The sequence below is a fragment of the Apiospora hydei genome, assembly GCF_038363865.1.
Source record: "Apiospora hydei strain CBS 114990 chromosome Unknown utg000005l_segment0_segment0, whole genome shotgun sequence".
Lineage (NCBI taxonomy): Eukaryota > Fungi > Ascomycota > Sordariomycetes > Amphisphaeriales > Apiosporaceae > Apiospora > Apiospora hydei.
In genome coordinates, this window is record NW_027117364.1 from 926,507 (window position 1) to 945,452 (window position 18,946).

The window sequence follows — 18,946 nt, forward strand, 5'->3', positions numbered from 1 at the left end:
TTGCCTGGAGGAATTTTGTATTCAATTTCCGTTTTGTCACTGCCCGCGCGCATCCGGCGCAAGTCGCAGCCCAACATGGACGCCATCAACTTCGATATCAACGATGCGCTCAAGCACTACATGAGCGATCCCGCCAGCGTCGCCACCCCCGAAGCCGACAGCGCCCTCGTCGACTGCGAGAACGACCCCGAGTCCTCACCAACTCCGTCATCAACCCCGTCCTCAACTCCATAGTCGACGCCGTCGCCGAGAACCCCGACTCGATAACAAGAGCCGCCTATTTCGACTCGCTACAATTCTTACTAAAGTGTGCACCCTCCTCCCCCAATATTTCCTTTGTTCGTGATGCTTCAAACCGTCCCAGCGCATATCAACTACAAGGATCAACTTCTGAACTATTTGTCCGCTCCAGATGCACGCAATTTCTGCCCACCCACGCCCTCAGCAAGATCTTCGATCTGATAATGAGTGGCTTGGCCGCCGAGGCCGACGCCATCAACCACGACCTCGAAAGCCCCGACGAGCAGGAGATCATCGCCCACCACAAAACCCTCCTCGAAGTATACGGTTTCTTATTACAATGGGCCATTGCCTGTGTCGAGACGAAAGCCGCCGAGAAGTCATCCGCCGCTCCCGTCTCGCGTGCCCGTGGTAAAGGCGCAAAGGCCAAGGCGGCCGCCGGTAAAGACAAGGATGGGAACTGGGACAGCGCTGCTCAGTTGCAGATCGCCCTCGACGTCATGTCTAAGGTACTGAAGTTGAAGCTGGGCAAGATCTTCCTTACTACCAGTGAACGCGACACCTTCATCGGCCTGTTGACCAGGCCTGTGTACATGATTCTTGAAAGCGAGCAGAGGACAAAGAACACGGCTATTCGGATGCATGGGTTCAAGGTACTTTGCATTGCTGTTAAGCATCATGGTCACGGATACGGTATGTCGCAACCTCGAGCACCCAAGACTCACGTATTAACCGTCAAACAGCCGCCCAAATCTCTATCGTCCAAAACTTGACCTACTTTGAGCATCTGTCAGAGCCAATGGCTGAATTTCTACATATTCTGGCCGAGCAATACGACTACCCTCAACTTGCCGACGAGAGTCTGCGGGAACTGAGCAACAAGGAGTTCAGCACCAATGATACCAGGGGCCCCAAGTCTGTGTCCTCCTTTATCGTCAAATTGTCAGAGCTGGCCCCCAGGCTGGTGATTAAGCAGATGACAATGCTTGCCAAACAGCTAGACAGCGAGGTACGGCACTATGTTCTCGGCATCCTTCCTCTTGGCTAACCAGTTACAGTCATACACGTTACGTTGCTCGTTGATCGAGGTGTGTGGTAACATGATCGCATACCTTTCGCGGCAAGAAGAACGCGGCGACAACCACAAGTCTCAACTCAACGCTTTCTTCGATGTGCTTGAAGAGCGTTTCCTCGATATCAACCCATACTCCAGATGTAGAGCAATCCAGGTCTACACAAGGCTATGTGATCTTGACCAGAAGTTTCCCAAGCGCCGCCAAAGGGCTGCCGAGCTTGCGGCTCGTAGCCTAGAGGATAAGAGCAGTCATGTCCGAAGGAACGCGATCAAGCTTCTGGGTACACTGGTCAAAACACACCCATTCACAGTCCTGCACGGCGCACAGCTTTCCCGCAAGGACTGGCAAGAGCGACTGGATAAGGTTGACGCAGAGTTGGATGCTCTCCAGCCTCCTGCTGGTGAACCTGGTCTGGGCGATGGGCAAGGTGACACTACCAACGCGGCTCTTGTGGACGAGCCTACTCAACTCGAGTCTCCTCAGAAGCCTAGGGAGCCCAAGGAGATGACTGAAGAGGAAAAGGCGGCTATTGTCCGTAAGGCACAGGAGGATGCCGCCACGTCTGAGGCGATCGAGAAGCTCACTCTGACCAAACGGTACTACACTGATGCGCTCAAGTTTATCGAGGTGCTCCAGGAGTCGACACCCACCGTGTGCCAACTTTTGGGTTCCAAGAATAAGTCCGAGGTCATCGAGGCCATGGACTACCTTGAGATTGGGAACGCCTACAACATCGAAGACAACATGGTCGGCATCCGACGCATGCTGCGACTGATCTGGACCAAGGGCAACAGCGACGAAGGTAAGGGTGTGCAGACGCATCTGATCGATTGCTACAAGCGACTGTTTTTCGAGGCGCCTGACAGCTTCAGTCAAAATGATGCGGCCATCTACATTGCTCGCAACATGATCAGTCTGACTTCGGGGACGACACCGGCGGAACTGACCAGCTTGGAACAACTACTGGCGACCATGATGAAGGGTGGCATGATCTCGGACGTTGTCATCCAGAAGTTGTGGGAGGTCTACGGCTACCAGAAGCGAGAGATTTCGAGATCCCAGCGTCGTGGTGCCATCATCGTCCTGGGTATGCTCGCATCCGCCAACCCCGAAATCGTCGTTGGCGAAATGGAAACTATGCTACGAACCGGTCTTGGTGCCCACGGACGAAGCGACCACCAGTTGGCCAAGTATACCTGCATCGCCCTGCGCAGGCTGAACCCCACCGGTCGTCAAGCCAAGGACTCGCCAGTCAAATTCAGCCGCTTGCCCACTGATCACGCCGTTTTGGGCAAGCTCGCTGCCATCACCGATGTACAAAGTGATCGCAAGGAGTGGTTCGGTGTTGCTGAGCAAGCCATCAATGCCATATATGCCATCGCCAAGCACCCGGATGCCCTCTGTGGCGAAATTATCAAACACAAGACCAAGTCGGTATTCGCATTGCAGCGAGCCGCATCCACGTCAAGACCTGGCTCCCGCGATATGGATGCGACAATGACCAACGCTGCTCCCGATCCCCAAGGCCTGACTACTGCACTGAACGAGCCCACCCAGGCTGTCAATCAGCCGACTCCTGAGCCTGCAGTAGAGCCGAAGCAAAAGGCGGCGATTGCCTTGTCGCAGCTGCTCTTCATCGTTGGCCATGTCGCCATCAAGCAAATTGTCCACCTGGAGATGTGCGAGCTCGACTTCAAGCGCCGGAAGCAGGAAAAGGAGAAGACGGCAGAGGCCGAGCCAGAAGTGGCCGCGCCCAAGTCCAAAGGCCGCAAGTCCAAGACCCCGGCGCCCGAAGAGGGCGATGAGCTTGACCTGATTGGCGGCACTACCGAAGATGATTTCACCGAAGCTATGGCCCACATTCGGGAGCGGGAGTTGCTCTTTGGCCCCCAGTCATTACTCGCCAACTTCGGACCTATGGTAGCCGAGATCTGCTCCCGAAGTGACATCTACAGGGACAAGGGCCTTCAAGCTGCCGCTACGCTTTGTCTTGCCAAGCTGATGTGCGTCAGCTCGGAATACTGCGAGGCTCACCTGCCGCTTCTGATTACCATTATGGAGCGTAGTCCTGATGCGACGGTCCGATCTAACGTGGTGATTGCATTGGGCGATATGGCCGTCTGCTTCAACCACCTCATTGATGAGAACACCGACTTCTTGTACCGAAGATTGGCTGATCCCGACTTGTCTGTCAAGCGCACGTGCTTGATGACACTGACGTTCCTGATTCTCGCTGGACAGGTCAAGGTCAAGGGTCAGCTTGGTGAGATGGCCAAGTGTCTCGAGGACAGCGATAAGAGGATTGCCGATTTGGCTCGCATGTTCTTCACGGAGCTCAGCACCAAGGACAATGCTGTTTACAATCACTTTGTGGATATGTTCAGTCTTCTGTCTGCCGGCAACCTGGAAGAGGAGAGTTTCAAGAGGGTTGTCAAGTTCCTCCTTGGTTTCGTCGAGAAGGTAAGTTCCCAAGAGTTTCGTTTCGCGTTCAGTATTTGTCATTATGTCCAGCCGCTAATATTTGATTTACAGGACAAACATGCTAGGCAACTTGCCGACAAGCTGGCCGCCCGTCTGCCTCGATGCGACACGGAGAGGCAGTGGAATGATGTGGCATTTGCCCTCGGTCAATTGCAGCACAAGAATGAGGAGATTACGAAGGTGGTTGGTGAGGGCTTCAAGATAATGCCAGCGGCTGCATGAGAGACTGTTTGATGTTATGAGAAATCAATTGTCGAACGGACTTTTTAACGAAGAGATGACCTATTCGCCTGTACATTGGGAGGATGTATGTGGTTTCCCGCTGCTTTTGGTGTCCGGAGTTGCCTCCAAGTCAAGGGAGAAAGATATCATCAGGTGGTTACATGCTATTCTAAATGACATTTTGAAGTTTTCCACGCTTCTAAACCTATCTTATACCGTTCGTCTGTACCCAACGAAGAATATCAAAATCCATTTGTGAAGCAGAACGAGTAACAGTAGCAAGTACTATAGCAGCCCGGCTGATGGGTATCTGGCTAGATGCGGTATTGGAAACCAGGGATCTTCCAATCCGTCATATCGTCGAAGTCGTCAGCGAAGCCGCCTCCGACGCCGGTTTCGTCGCCCGCCTCGTCCCGGTACGCGTCCGAGTCGACGGCGCCGCGGTAGAGCGAGTACTCGGTGACGCCGCCGCGCGTCTCGATGGCGTCGATGACCTCAGCCATCTCGCTGTCCTGCTTGGCGCGGTTGCGGCGGCGCAGGTAGGCGCGCAGGCCCAGGGCGAGGCAGACGATGAGGCCGTGGCAGACGAGGACGGTGTGGACGGCGGTGTGGTACGAGGCTTCCTTCGCTGCTCTCCGTTCGTCTTGGCTGGATGAGGGGACGGGGAACAGGTCGTCGTAGGGGTCGTCGACGAAGAGGCGGGGGCCGAGCTGGTTGCCGAGGCAGTAGGCGATTAGGGCCAGGGCTTGCGTCGTCGTCTTCTTGGTCAGGCCGCGGATGTTGACTTGGATTAGGGAGAGTAGCAGCGGCAGGACGGCGGGGGCGGTGCAGAGGAGCATCGAGGCGAGGATCTGGTGCGTCGGGGTCGGGGGCCAGGTGTCGTCGTCCAGCAGACTGATGCTGCCGCTGTTGGTGCTGTCGGAGGAGGGGTAGTGCAGTTGCTTGGCGATGCAGGCGCTGCCGATGACGGGCGGGAGCACGGCGAGGGCGATCAGGGTGCAGGTCAGGGACCAGAAGCGGCTGGCGAGCCAGCCGGTGCCGATGGTGGCGGCGATGGTTAGGAGCATGTAGGTGATTTGCAGGGACATGGGCATTATGGTCGGCGCCGACGAGCCGTCGTCGCTAGACCCGGAGCCGGAACTAGGGCCAGGGCCTAGAAGAACCAGGTCCGCGAGTCCCCGCGTGCTGGCCAGCGGCACCTGGCACAGCAGACACATCGCAGCGATGAGCCAAGTCTGCGGATCGCGGAGGCAATCGCGGGCCTGGCGCCACTTCCAGTCCGGCACGGGCCGCGGGCGCACGTGGCTGCTGCGGGCCCAGAGCTGCTTGCTGATGGTCTCGGAGGCCGCGACGCGGTCGAGGTCCCACTGGCGCTCGGCGGCGGACCCGGGGAACGTGGAGTTCGAAGAGTCGGACGAGGAGGAGATGGGGTCCAGCAGGCGGAAGAGGATCACGAAGCCCCATGCGAACGTCGCCGCGCCCAGGAGCACGAAGATCCACCGCCAGGGGTTCCAGGATGGCAGCATGCCGACGAAGAAGCCGAAGCCGAAGTCGCCGCCCATGAAGTCGCTGCTGCCGCTGTTGAGATCTCCTGCTGAAGAGGCAGCAGAGCTGCTCCCGTTCTCGACATCCCCGCCGATGCCGTGCAGAAATACCAAGAGGTGGCTCAGCGCCGTCGTCACGACGCCGCCGGCCGCGCTGCCGGCGTACCAGATGCCCGTGCGCAGCGGCACCTCGTCGCGCGCGTACCACGTCGACGTGACGAGCATGAGGGCCGGAATCACGGCCGCCTCGGCCGCGCCCAGCAGGAACCGTGCCGCGGCGAGGCCGGCGTAGTTGGTCGTCAGCGCCGTGGCGGCGACGGCGGCGCCCCAGGCCAGGGTGTCGAGGCCAAGGTAACGCGCGATGCCAAAGCGGATGCCCTCGTCTTCATCGTCCTCGTTCTCGGCGTCACCGTTTCTGTTGCCGTTTCCATTGCCGGCGGCACCGTTCCCTTTGTTCTTGTTGGGCGAGGCGGAGTCCCACGAGTAGACGGAGGCGAACGAGGAGGAGTCGGACGAGGTGGAGATGATGGAGGACGAATCGGATGACGCCGAGGAGAGGAAGAAGAGCGAGAGGGACTCCGATGATCCCGCCGAGTACATGGAGGTGTAAAAGGACGACGTATTGGACGCGGAACGGCCCCTCTTCCCTTTCGTCGCGGCCGGGCCCCCGTGCTCAGCGTGGAGAGGAAGAAGCACGTCGGGTATGCCCACAAGAGGTAGCCGAGGAAGAGCCACGCGGAAAGGGCGCGGTAGTCGTCACCTTGCAGATGGGCGTCCTGGGACAGGCCTCCGAGGAAGACGGCGCTGGCCAGGGTGGCCGCGTCGGCCGAGACGAGCATCTGGGTCAGGAATAGCAGCGGCATCAGGCGGCGGTCGATTTTGCGGACCACGGCCTCTTCGTCGACGGCGATGGGAGGATGACGGGCGGGCCGCGGCTGATCGGGTATCATTAGGGGGCGCAGAGGGGCCACCACAAAGTCATGATGATGGTGGTGGCGATGGTGGTGGTAGCCGCCGATGCTGTGGCGCCGGGAAGGGGTATAGGCTTGGGGCTCGCCGTCGAAGTGGAAGTATTTCTTGTCTGGTGCCGGCATCGTGAAGTAGCCTTCTGTCGCCCCTTGCGGTTGGGTGATGGTGGCATTTGTGCTGGACGACGCGCGGGTCAAGAGGGGCTCGATGACGCCGCCGTCTTCCTCGTCGGTGGCGGGATGGAGGACCATGATGAGGTTTCTTGTTGGCTTGTCGGCGTCTCTGAACGCCTGCTCACCGGGATTAGCAGGGAAGATAAGATACTATCACGGTCTGAAGTGCGGCAATAGCAGAAGTGAAGTCAAAGGTTCCCGTGTCCCTTCTTGCTCTGCCTCTCTTGTGATGAAATGCGATCAACAAAAATGAGCGTGTCTCCTATACACTTTCTACTTTACATGCAGAGGTTTGGAGGGGAAACAGGTTCTTGCGCAAACAAGGAGGCGAAGCGTCGTCGTCGTCGTCGTCGTCGTCGGGAAAATGCCAATGTTGTTTTATCTTGTACGCATGTCAGTCAAGTGCTGCATCGAAAAAGTCTAAAAGGCCAGAAGCGAATTCCTGGATTTATAACGGCTAAAGGCGCCCTCCAGAAAGCTCCCTACCAATCCAGCCAACAACCCCCGCCGTCCGAAGTCGTCGCGATTAGCTTCCTGGAGATCAGACCGCGGGCAGTTCAAGCTTGCGACACTTGGCTGGCCTTACTCGGATCTCCCACGCCGCTTGGCGAAAAGCTATTCCAGTCAGGCGCCCCGTAGGCCTGAGATGCGAGCGTCCAAAAGGTAATGTGGGCCGTCTGAAGGGACCCCGAGCAACCGGCAGCCACATTCTCTCGCTGACTATTTCGATGGCTGGTCTGATTTCAGATCGGTACGCTGGGGCACGGATGACGTCTCGTCCGACTGAAGATGTCTCGGGGCTCCTGGATGGGTCAAACTAGGCATATTGGACGAATACGACGACGTAGTCGATACTGCGACAGTCAGCTCGAGCGACGCGGACCAAAGGCTGGGCGAGAGGCATTGCCATTAATCGTCATATACATTCCCCATTGCGTATCATGCCGTCTTGGAGAGTATCATCTAGAATGGTGGTACCGAGATGCAGTCCCGTCACCCACGTCCCCCTTGCTCTAGCTTCCCCCGCATTATGAATAGATAACCAGGCTAACCGCCACGAAAGCGAAGAGGATCAGGGTGCCCGGCAGACTCCCCTTAGGTGCGGCCGTTCCGAGGAAGACCCGCTTTCTTATGAGCTTATTTCCCAACAAGGCCAGACCCTGCTCGAATTCATCAGGCGTCTCGGCTCCCCAATCAGCTCCATAGTAACCCGGGGTCGCCTGGGTGCCGGTGAAGGCCAGGAACATAAGGTCGCTGGCGTCAAGCCGCTGCTGTGTCTCGACGGCATCTTCGCCGTAGCACATCTTGGCCATGGCAACCGAGAGCTGTCCGACAAGGGGTTGGGGCACAGTATCGTTGTTGGTGTCGGCCCACAAGCCATAGAACTGTGGAAAGGGGGAAAGAGGTTAATCGATATAAAAAGCGTATGCCTGCCAGCGAAAAGGCTTAGTTCCTTATGGGTTGGGGCTTCCCTTACCATCTTTTCATTGCAGACTACAGCCACGAGACTCAAGGGCTCAACCACCTCATCCTGAGGGTCGAATTCCACGAAGTCGCTATTACTTCTTTGGCCTGCGCCGAAATCTCCCAACGCGACGTAAGGGTGAAAATAAGTATTGAGGTCTTTGACAGGAATCCCGCTGCCCTTCAATAGATATTGGAATGCTGTGCTCTTGGCTGGCTCATGATAGAGGCGGTCGCAGAGCCCTGTGTCTTCTGGCCCGCCCCGTGTGCCGTTGCAATCAATCGTCAACTTGGAAGATTGGTCTTCTCCTGAAGCTGCCGTTGAGCTGGCAGCATACATGAAACTGCCTGTGGAATTGACATAGTCGCCACAATAGTACCAAGCTAGAATGTTGATGTTAGCCCTGTGTTCACGAACGACTCGAGTTTACATTGTTGATACTCTTAGGGCCACCCAAAGAGGTACGGAGACCTGAGGCCAGCGTTTTGTTGCATTGTCTTCCCTCTCTCAATCGATCTTGAAATTGCTTCACCCTGAGGGGGATTTCTCTGGTGACACATAGCGACACGAGAGCGGCAGCGATAACTGTGGAGTGCAAGAGTCGCATGATATCAAATAGATAGGTGACGAGTGTTCGGACGTGTGGTCAAGAAATTCTGCCCGATTCGAACAGCATGTTGGGAAGTGGCGGGGAGTCGGGGGCCATGTTGATATGCCTCGAGGCTTGGCCATGAGAACATTTCGGCTCGGCTAACCCTAACAAGTAGGGGTCAGCTGTGATGTCTCAAACCTTGTTGGACTCTGATAGCTATTTTGGCATGCCAAGAACCCTCCACTCCGCCCATGGACTTTCTCGATGCCATAAACTGTAATTCGGATAGGCTTGATTCTGAGGCCCACTCGTTATTGGTCATGTTCTCACAGCTTTACCATAGCTGCATTCTGCGTCTTCTCTGAGCTGTAGATGCTCATATGGGTCTAAACAAAATGCAAACCTCGGAGGATATGTTTGGACGAGGCTTCATTATGATTGAAATATCACTAGGACGCCCTGTTTCCTACGCTTATCCTCTCGGGGGTATATTCGATGCGTCGCTCTCCTTTTTTACCTCTGTATTCCGGTAGTGGGTGGATTTGCATCTCGCTTGACATATAAACGAACGTTCTGCCGATCATTGTATTCCTTAACGTGCGTTGTCCCGGTGAGTAGGATGAACTGTTGACCAAACACATCCTACGTATGTAGTCATTAGTACACGTGGCTTGAGAAGAAGGTAGAAGCCTGCGCACCGTTCTGGCCTATCGGCCGTTAATCCTCGGTTGTTTTAAGATCCTGATGATTTGCAAGCTTGGAGGCAAGTATGCACGAAATAAGCGTATGGACTTATGAAGCACGCAGCCCATCAAAGCCGCTCATGGGTAGACGGCGAGACGCGTTGGATGTTTGGGCCAAGCACTCCGACGGTAAGGTTCCAGTCCCCATCAACTGTTCAAAAACTGGGCAAGAACTTGATTGATGTTGAGATGCCGTTTGTGTTTGGATGCAGCCGCGGGGTTCGAAACGGAATGGATTGGTCGCTTCGATACTCTCCTGGCCTCGTCGAGCCTGGGGGCATGTTCGTTGCGCACATAGGTGTTGCAAATTTCGTATCTCAAGGTTGGAGATATGGCTCGGTATTTCACCTCATCCACATCACCGAGAAACATGGTAACATATGGTTTGCTGACTTTGCCAAACGCGGCCTCGATGGGTTGATCGGGATCTTCAGGCTGATCTCGGATCCACAGGCATTGATACCTCCCGTCAAGCTTCCGAGAATTCCAGTCCGTGTATTTCCCGGCAACATTATAGACCTCGAGAACAGGAAACGCAAGGACATGCTCCAGAGACCGGAAAGTGGTGAAGTCGTTGCCCCAGATCCTCAAAGCCCGCAAGGACGGAAAAGGGCGACGCAGCAGAGACCATTCTCTGACTAGACGATCGTCCACGCGGGGAAATGTGCATGTGGTTGGATCCAGTTCCGGGGAGATGATGGAGAGGGTGCACAGGTTCTCCAAGCCAGCCAGAGCCAACATCTCGTTCTTTTCGAATGAGGCGCCGTGGCTTATGGTGAGTCGCACAAGGAAGGTGGCTGCCGGTGATCTCAATGGGGTCAGGAAGAGGGCCAGAGGGGGCCTTGGGTTCGGCAAAGGGAACACGGTAGAAGCGGAACGCTTCCTCGAAGGGTCGGTTTGCTTTTCCGGGTGTTTCTTGCCTGCCAAGGTGTCGAGAAAGGTCTTCCAGCCATGGAAGTTGAGAAGACGGCCTTCGTCATAAAAATGATCCCAGGTGCGCCAAATGAGCATTTCTGGGGATTCGCGCAACGCTTCTGGTGAGAGTAGGCTCAAGTTATCTCCAATGGCGGTCATTGCCATGTCCATCAGGGACCGAGGCCCTTTGGATTTCCTGCGCGGCCTGCGTGCGCGTTTGATGGGTTTCTTGTCCCAGTATTTATGCGAGAAGATCTGAGGCCGGAACTGGTGCTCGTAGTAGACTAGGCCAGTATCGTGGTCCAGATGCCTCGTGGCCATGGCGGGAGGGAACCGCCTAGCTCTTGAACTGGGATCAGAGCGACCGCCAAAACAGAGTGAAGAGCACTGGGAGTGCACTTAGACTAGTTATTGGCAAATATTACACGTAGGAAGTGGTTTGGTAGGGAAAGGATGTTTGTTACAATACGGAATGTGGTTTGTTGTGATGGAGGTGATAGTGGTCTGATCCCCCATCGAAGTTACGGGTGCGACCCTGCAGCGCAGGTGCCCCCGTTTACGTACTGTGGGGTGCAGCAGCGCTCCTCAGGCACCTGAAGTGGTTGAGTGGGCAGCTACCGGCTATCGGCAGTTACGTTCTCAACTCAAAAATCAACTAGGTACAACATGAGCATATCACCATGAGTGCTCATCACCCTGTTCGGGTGCGCTTCTTATTATTTTTACCCTCATCACTATCCTAGCGGTCCCCAGTAGCGATGATCTATACGATTTAGACGCGGTTGCGTGGTTGCTTGCAGCCTACGAAGTTGCGACAGGCGCTGAACTCCCCATAAAGAGGATGGCGCGCCTTCCCCATCCGCCTCTCACGCGACGGAAGAGGCTCCTGCCCTTATGGGCGGCACCTGGGCAGCTACTTACGCTAAATGTTTCTCGCCCAAACGCGATGGCACCCTTTAAGTTCGTGATGACGGGTTTCGCGGGCATCGAATCTGGTCACGGCTCACGTAGAATTGGCATGGATTCGGTTCACGGTTTCTACAATAGCATTGTGCCAACACGGTACGGCGTTGACACCACACACCCAACGCACATCGCAGATAGTCTGTCTGCCCTCTTGGGTCTGCGGTAGACATCCTAGCTTTGCGTCTTGTATGCAAGGACTTGGACGCTTTGCTCTTCCGATATTTTGACTGGCAGCACTTCAGGAAACGGCAGTACAGTACGCCTACCAAAGTTTATTCCTTTGAAACTCGCATCATACACCGCGAGTCTAGTAACTGACTGTCCCTATCTACAGTGCGCAGCTATTCCAGCCTGCAAACCCTCGTTGGCATGTCAACATCAAGGCTGGCTCGATATCTCGAGCATGTCATAATTGACTCTGAGGAGGTTTGGTCATGTACCGCCAGGCCAGATCCTTTGCGATTCTTGGAGCAGTCTATCTTCGTGGGTACTGGATTGGACCGCGACATGCTGACCGCCGCCTTCGACAATACCTGACCTGACGTGGTTACCGTGCGGGACTTCTATCCAGGAAGTGACGCTCAAGACAGTCTTAATACTTCTTCAAACGGGACGAGGTATGTGTCGACGAGGTTCAACCGACAGACAGGTATACACCAATCACCGGGGCAACGGCGTACGGAGCAGCACATCCAAGGCGATAGCACTTTACAGTCTCAGTGCCTGAACGTAGTGCTCTATGCTCTGGGGAGGTCAACTGTACGGCCGTCGAGACTGTCAGCCTTGCTGCGAAAGCCCTCATGCTTCCTTCATACCTTGAACCTCTTGTATCATCCGTCATATCGAACCTTACGATAATGTTTATTGATATCAAACTGGACCTAGAGGTCGCAGAGAACCGCCGTGTTCACAGCAATTACCTGACCCAAACGGGATGACTTGGCCGCCTCCTCCGGCATGCCAGAAGTCCAAGCGATCTCCAGATCAACTTGGCAAGCAGGTTTCATCACAAAGGCCTTTCAGTACCAGTAGAAACCCCTCTTCAGTGATTCATACTCACAACAGCGTGGCAAAACCTGCATTCGTTTGAACTGGGACTGGCAGATGTCGACCATCGTGCTCAACTTGCACTTATGGAGCACCCGCCGCCGCAGCTCAAGCGCATGGCTCCGGTGCATCATCCTGCGTGATCGCGAGTCTGGTTCTAAACCCGCATTGGGCAAGCACAGAAACCTCTGGGTGATTGATTGCCTTGGCCTGCCTCGCGCAGTAGGAGGGTGTTGGCTTGCTGGAGCGTCTTCAAATACACAGCCCCAAGCAAGTCATTTCGCACCGCTTTTTCACATCATCTTCAGCGTACGTGGCAAACAGAGTTCGTGTCTAGACCTAAATAACCACAACATCAAAATATGGCTAAAAAACTTAGCAACAGGAACCGAACAGTGCGCATCTTCGGGCCAGGGGTCTTTGTTGTCACTCTCGCCTCCCATAGGTGTGTTTTCCCTCCCTTTCCAACCATACGATAAGTGTGCCGATAAATAACTGTACATACTCGTAGATCAAATGTATACAGATATGCAAACCTTCAAGGACCCGTTACGTGAAGATTTTGTCCGGGATTCTGTATGTGGCAACCGGTATCCCCTGAGTTCTCAATGAAATTTTGCCTCCATTCTAGCGCTGCAGACAACACCCAAGAACAAGACAGTGAAAACATGCTGAGCGACATCATCTCGCGGGGTTCGGCTCGGTCGACTGGGGTCCTTAAATTGGCCATTTTACTGGGAAGCATCGCCCAGTAAAGCGACGTGGAAAGTCTGTTGACGGAGCACACGAATAGTACCCTACCCGATCAAGGATTTGCCCACTCCCATTTCGGACCGCCTCAATTTCTAGAGTAACATCCACTGAGGTCAATGGGTACGACTACCTACAGCACCTGCAGACCTAACCAGGCTATCTTGCCCTTCGTAGTTTCCGAACAGGCTCCCGCGAATACGAACATGATGCGTGGAGCCTCCTCGTTCTCTTCTACCCAAGGTATGACAGCTATCATGGCGCCAATCTGCCTTGCCCAAGGAATGAGACGTTCCGAATATTAACAAATGCTCTCTGGTTGGGCGAAAATCCAATGCATGGTGTGGGTCAGAGCCTTGCCCTGGGTCCAGTGAGAGCAGAGGTCTCTAAAGCTGGTCGTTGTTACCTTATGCATCGCGTGTGTCATCTTCCGCTTGCAGTCTCTGAGCCTCATCCGCGCACGGAAGTTGATGCAATATTATGTACCGCGTCAGCATGTATTGCCGCATATCGCAGGGTCGAGCAGGGCGGATCATTGCCCGACTCTATCATCAGAGAGCCCTACTTGGAATGCTGGAGCATATCTGGCGCCTGACCAAAGTGAAGTCTTATCCATGCAGCTTCTCGTCCAAGAGGAGACGAGCCGATGCACCGTTTCTTTGGGCAGGGGAACTAAGGCGTGAATGGGTGGTCAGGCTGCCTGTCTCTTGGCTTGTCGCATCACTTCAAGTATTCGTTCTCCTATCCTTACTCAACAACTCTCACCACATACTTTCTTTTGGGGCACGATAACTACTATTCGACGCTCTACCTAAGTGATTAGCCTCTCTTGCTATCGGTATCTCAAACTTGGTTCTTTCAACCCTCCATTATCCTCAATCGGATTCCTGTTCCTTCTCTAGTCTCCATCTAGAATATCGCACCCGGCCGCAGGCTCATCCCATCAGCAATGGCCAGCCAGACAAACACGAACATTCAAGACATCAAACTGTATACCATAGGCTGGATTGCACCGCTGTATTTCGAACTAGCGGCAGCACTCGTCATGCGCACCGAAGTGCATGGCATGCCAGACAACTTCACGAAACGGCCGAACGACCAGAATCAATACGAATGGGGCAAGATCGGAAAGCACTATGTCGTGTTCGCCTCGCTCCCGACGATCGGCATAGGCGCGGCGGCGGCAGCGGCAAAGGACATGGTAGCGTCCCTGCCTCACTTGCGCTGCGTGCTCTTGGTCGGGATCGGCGGCGGCGTTCCCAGAAAGAACGTGCGGCTGGGTGATGTCGTGGTCAGCACTCCGGACAAGACAAGCGGCGGGGTGGAGCAGTACGATCTGGGAGCGAGACAGAGTGATGGCGATTTCGTACGAAAAGGTCATTTAAACCAGCCACCAGGTTTCGTCGTCAGTGCAGTTAACGCCCTTCGAGCCCTCCATCAGTTCCAAGACCCAGATGTACCCCAGACAATCAAGGATATTTTGGAAAGGGTGAAGAGAATGACATTGCCCTATTCGCATCCAGGCCTTGAGAAGGATCCGCTGTTTGTCCCCAGCACGAAACACGTAGAGTCGGAGGGAGAAGTTCATCACGCTGGGCTGTCCCCAGCCAATCCAAACATACATTACGGCGTCATAGCATCCGGCAATAGTGTCATCAAAAACGCTATCGCGAGGGATAAGATAGTTGAGGATATAGGGGGAGACTGTCTGTGCTTCGAGATGGAAGCTGCTGGACTGATGAACAACATGCCATGCCTTGTCATTAGAGGCATATGCGAATATACCGACTCGAACAAGAACGATGAATGGCAGAAGTATGCTGCACTCACTGCCGCAGCGTACGCCAAAGAGCTGCTCGGGAAGGTAGATCCGGTAGCGGTGGAGATGTCCAACGACATGCAGAAACTTTTGGGCGATAGTAAGGTTTTCCTTAGGCTTTACCAATAGAAGAGAAGCTGATACTATTATCATAGTCAAGAGCGGCGTTGGTAACCTCACAAGTAGGAGCGAGCAAGGTCATTGATTACCCCACAGGCTCTAAATGTATTCATTTGACTTAACAAGACTGTTCCAGACTATTTCAACCGAATCCTCCAGTGGCTATCCAAAGACGACCAAAATTCAGAGCACAGTGGCCACATAGGCAGGTGCCTCAATGGTACCTGTCAGTGGTTCTTCGACTCCCCAGAGTTCAGTGACTGGGCAAGCGGCGTTAACAAGACTCTATTTTGCCCCGGCATACCAGGGGCTGGCAAAACTATAGTTGCAGCAGCTACAATACGTCACCTTCAACGCCAACGTAGCAGGGTCGCCTTCTACTACTGTAGCTACACCAACCAAGATACAGAGCTACCCAAGTCGTTCATCAGGGCTATCACGCGAAAAGTGGTGCAGTCTCTGGATGATATTCCCAACGATCTCAGAATCTTGTACGAAAAACAAGTCAACAAGGAGCCCCGAGAAGAGGCGACCATTGGTGAGATCCGCGGAGTCCTTTTCAGGGTTATACCGGATGCTGGACCTTTGTACATTGTGGTTGATGCTCTGGACGAGTGCACCAGATCGCACAGCCTTAAGATCCTGGGGGAGTTGAAAGCCCTACAAAGCACACAAGATGTCAGGCTGCTGGCAACATCTCGGCCTCATGAGTACATCACTCAGAACTTCAGCAAAGACTCGAGCCTGCGCATTTCAGCTCGAGCCCGTGACATGGAATGCTATCTGCAGCAACACCGCCCTTGCGCACAAATTCTCGAGGAAAAGCCGGGTATATGGGAAGCAGTCAGTGCCGACATCATTGAAAGGGCTGCAGACATGTAAGCATTCATGACTTGAGCATCGTCAACCGCTATACTAAACATTCATGAATTGGTCAGGTTCCTACTGGTTCACTTGTATGCCGAATCGCTGCAAGACGCGGAATCCGAATACGATTTCAAGAAATTTCGGGAATACTTGAAGACAACTGCAGATCGCGACCCACTGGCTCAAGCGTACAAGAGTTCTCTAAGTAAGGTCGAGCGACTACCCAAACGACAGTACGACCGGGCCCAGATGGCCATCGTATGGGTTGCCTATGCTGAGGAGCCATTAACAAGTGCTGCGTTCCGACATGGCGTTGGCGTTGCCGTAGCCGTCGAGGCCGACGCCGACGTTGGGGCTCGTTACGAGGATCGGCTTGTTCCTGTCGAGAGACTGATAGATCATTGTGCTGGGTTGGTGACCTGGAACCGCGATACTGACCACGTCGAACTCGTTCATCTTACAACTCGAGATTTCTTTCGGAACTGTAACCGTCCTTGGGTTGAACCCGTTCGCAAGGCAGCAACTACGGCCTTGTTGAGATACGTACGGAGATTCTGTCCAGAGGATCCAGACCAGGACTGCAACCCACAGCTGCTTTCGTACTGCATCAAGCATTGGGCGGCCCACGTTTCCCAAGATCAGGTGTATCACCAAAGTGACGCGCTTATGATCTTACGAGATGCCAATCTTGTAGCAGAAGTTGCCGAGCGTACTCGAACATATCCTAACCATATATCATCGAACATAAGAAATGATAATTATAATTACACCTATTGGAAACAACCACCCCCGACTGCATATGTTTGGGCATACTCCGGGCTAGATAAGCTCTTCCCTTGTCTCCTCGAAAGCAAGCATATTTTTCCCACAACGATTGATCAGTACCTAAGCTACCCATCCATTCTCTGCCTTGCATCCTCACGTGGGCATGGCGATACGATGAAGGTCTTGATCGAGTATGGAAAGTCCAAATCCCTGCCCAAAAGACGACTCAAAGAAGCCCTTGGGCTCGCTCTTCACGGGGCATCACTTCGTGGAGAGCCGTTGGCATTGGCAGTGTTGCTCGAACATGGCGCTGATGCATCACGAAAAGCTCTTTCGGAGGCAGCCGAAGTCGAGTCGTGGACAATCTTTAAATTACTTTGGGACAACTTTGCTGAGAATAGTGATCTCGGCTTAGCGCTAGAATCAGCAGTTCTCCACCGCGAACAAAAGATGGTCAGACTGCTGCTGGGCAGCAGTGCTGTTTTCAATCTCGACTCCGCGCTGAATGTGGCAATCGACACAGGCAGCGAGGAGATGGTGAAGCTGCTTTTGGAGAAAGGTGCCACAGTAACCGCCCCAGCATTATCGAGGCCATCCGGAACTGGAAACTTGGGTATGGTCAGGCTTCTGGTCAGCAATGATGTCAAGCTAGTGTTGGACAAGGAGAGTGTCGCTCTCCATGCAGCAGCCCTCAATGGCCACATTGATGTCATCACAACATTGTTGGATAACGGCGCTGATATTGACAAGACATCAGGGGGTATACTAGCAGGCTTGTATGGGACCCCACTGTACCATGCACAGGTCGGATGGGTTTACAATCTAGAGGCCATTCGTCTGCTCCGAACCAGAGGTGCTGACGACACAATTCCTGGGCGTTTCTACCGCCAAGGCGGCGACCTGTTTTACGAAAATATTCGCTGTTCGATGGATTTTGAAAGTTGTCGGAGGCTGCTTGTTCTAAAGTTCAAACTTTTATACGAAGTTGAACAGACGGCGTTGGATCTTTTGAGAGATCTTCCTATTGAGCACGCGAGGGCTACTTTTGACACGTTAATGGAGAAAACAGACGGGATCACGAAATACCGCCCAAGTCTCGAGAACCCGGAGTCATTAGAAACCGAAACGCTGGAACTTATGCATGAAGTTGAGCAGGCGGCGACGGATCTCCTTCGAGAGTGCCATACTAAGTATACCCCGCAATCTTTGGACGCTTTTGCTGTATTGATGGGAAATACAGTCGAACGATATGAACATGAAGGCACAGTGGAAAGCGGAGAAGCGATCTTGTGGAAGCTAGAAGTGGTCATCATGAGTAAGTTGGTTGACAGGACGTATATGGACCTTCGTTATGGCTATTCAGGGGACACAGTGATGGACAAAGTAAGGCGCCTCGAGTTAAGTATCGTCAAATTGAAATGTATGCTTCTCTAGTTATATGCATGACAATCTGAGGGGCAATGGTAGCATTTGGAAGCTTTTGGGGACAGCCATATAGACCAGCCAACACCGCAAAAGGCACCGAGAGGGCGATTCTGGTGATGGTGAGCAGATACAATGGTCAATTGAGCGTATTTACTTTGGTGGCGAGCTCACAGGGTCCAACTAACTGGCTCTGGCTTCAAGATGATTGCAAATCGGGGAAGACAGCATTGGCACATCCTTTGATATGCGATATGCTGGCGTGTAGTCTGCTGCTTGAGCGCTCATACGTTGACTCTGATTATATATCTTTTACTTCCTTGACAGTACATGGCTAGTTTGGGTATGGCCCTCACCATGCAATGAGTTGCGGATCTCTTGAATATACACTCTGAAGTCATTATGTTCCAGTCGAGGATCGTCAATTCACCAAAGGAACACATCAATCTGGACCGCTTGTGGCGACGAAAGTGAGAAACGAATAGCCGGTTCCTGCTTTTGACAGACCCGGTGCAGCTTTATAATTAGGCCATGATACGTATGCAAGCGACGAATGATTTTATTACATAGCAGGCAAAAGCAGCAGTCCCCTTTACCGACGCCCGCCCGCTGACGGCCCGCTGTCATCTTGGCATACGGCACCGGATTGGAAGGATCTGGGGAACGGCTACCGGTGCGGCTCAGGAGTCGCTTGTAATGGGATCGAAATCTGTCATCCGAATTTGCCAAGGGGCGCTTCTCTCCTTCTAAAACACCAGACGCCTTGGCCC

At 53.8% G+C, this 18,946-nt stretch overlaps 5 protein-coding genes across 5 annotated transcripts; 2 read left to right on the forward strand and 3 right to left on the reverse strand.

Annotated features, from left to right (window-relative positions):
* Positions 1-75: 75 nt before the first annotated feature.
* Positions 76-4,019, forward strand: PG997_005781 (condensin complex subunit 1; the record flags this gene model as incomplete). The annotated part of the gene is made up of 5 exons (XM_066810096.1): positions 76-206; positions 272-933; positions 984-1,249; positions 1,299-3,776; positions 3,849-4,019. The coding sequence occupies 5 exons, from the start codon at positions 76-78 to the stop codon at positions 4,017-4,019; spliced, it is 3,708 nt and encodes a 1,235-aa protein (XP_066669019.1).
* Positions 4,020-4,333: 314 nt separating this feature from the next.
* On the reverse strand, positions 4,334-6,783 carry PG997_005782 (transporter; the record flags this gene model as incomplete). The annotated part of the gene is made up of 2 exons (XM_066810097.1): positions 4,334-6,203; positions 6,275-6,783. 2 exons carry the CDS (start codon positions 6,781-6,783, stop codon positions 4,334-4,336), a joined length of 2,379 nt encoding a protein of 792 aa, XP_066669020.1.
* Positions 6,784-7,733: 950 nt separating this feature from the next.
* On the reverse strand, positions 7,734-8,777 carry PG997_005783 (uncharacterized protein; the record flags this gene model as incomplete). Its single annotated transcript, XM_066810098.1, has 3 exons — positions 7,734-8,090; positions 8,183-8,553; positions 8,588-8,777. The coding sequence occupies 3 exons, from the start codon at positions 8,775-8,777 to the stop codon at positions 7,734-7,736; spliced, it is 918 nt and encodes a 305-aa protein (XP_066669021.1).
* Positions 8,778-9,652: 875 nt separating this feature from the next.
* On the reverse strand, positions 9,653-10,741 carry PG997_005784 (uncharacterized protein; the record flags this gene model as incomplete). Its single annotated transcript, XM_066810099.1, has 1 exon — positions 9,653-10,741. One exon carries the CDS (start codon positions 10,739-10,741, stop codon positions 9,653-9,655), a length of 1,089 nt encoding a protein of 362 aa, XP_066669022.1.
* Positions 10,742-14,132: 3,391 nt separating this feature from the next.
* Positions 14,133-18,363, forward strand: PG997_005785 (uncharacterized protein; the record flags this gene model as incomplete). The annotated part of the gene is made up of 6 exons (XM_066810100.1): positions 14,133-15,102; positions 15,158-15,199; positions 15,259-16,000; positions 16,061-18,069; positions 18,118-18,137; positions 18,253-18,363. The coding sequence occupies 6 exons, from the start codon at positions 14,133-14,135 to the stop codon at positions 18,361-18,363; spliced, it is 3,894 nt and encodes a 1,297-aa protein (XP_066669023.1).
* Positions 18,364-18,946: the final 583 nt, after the last annotated feature.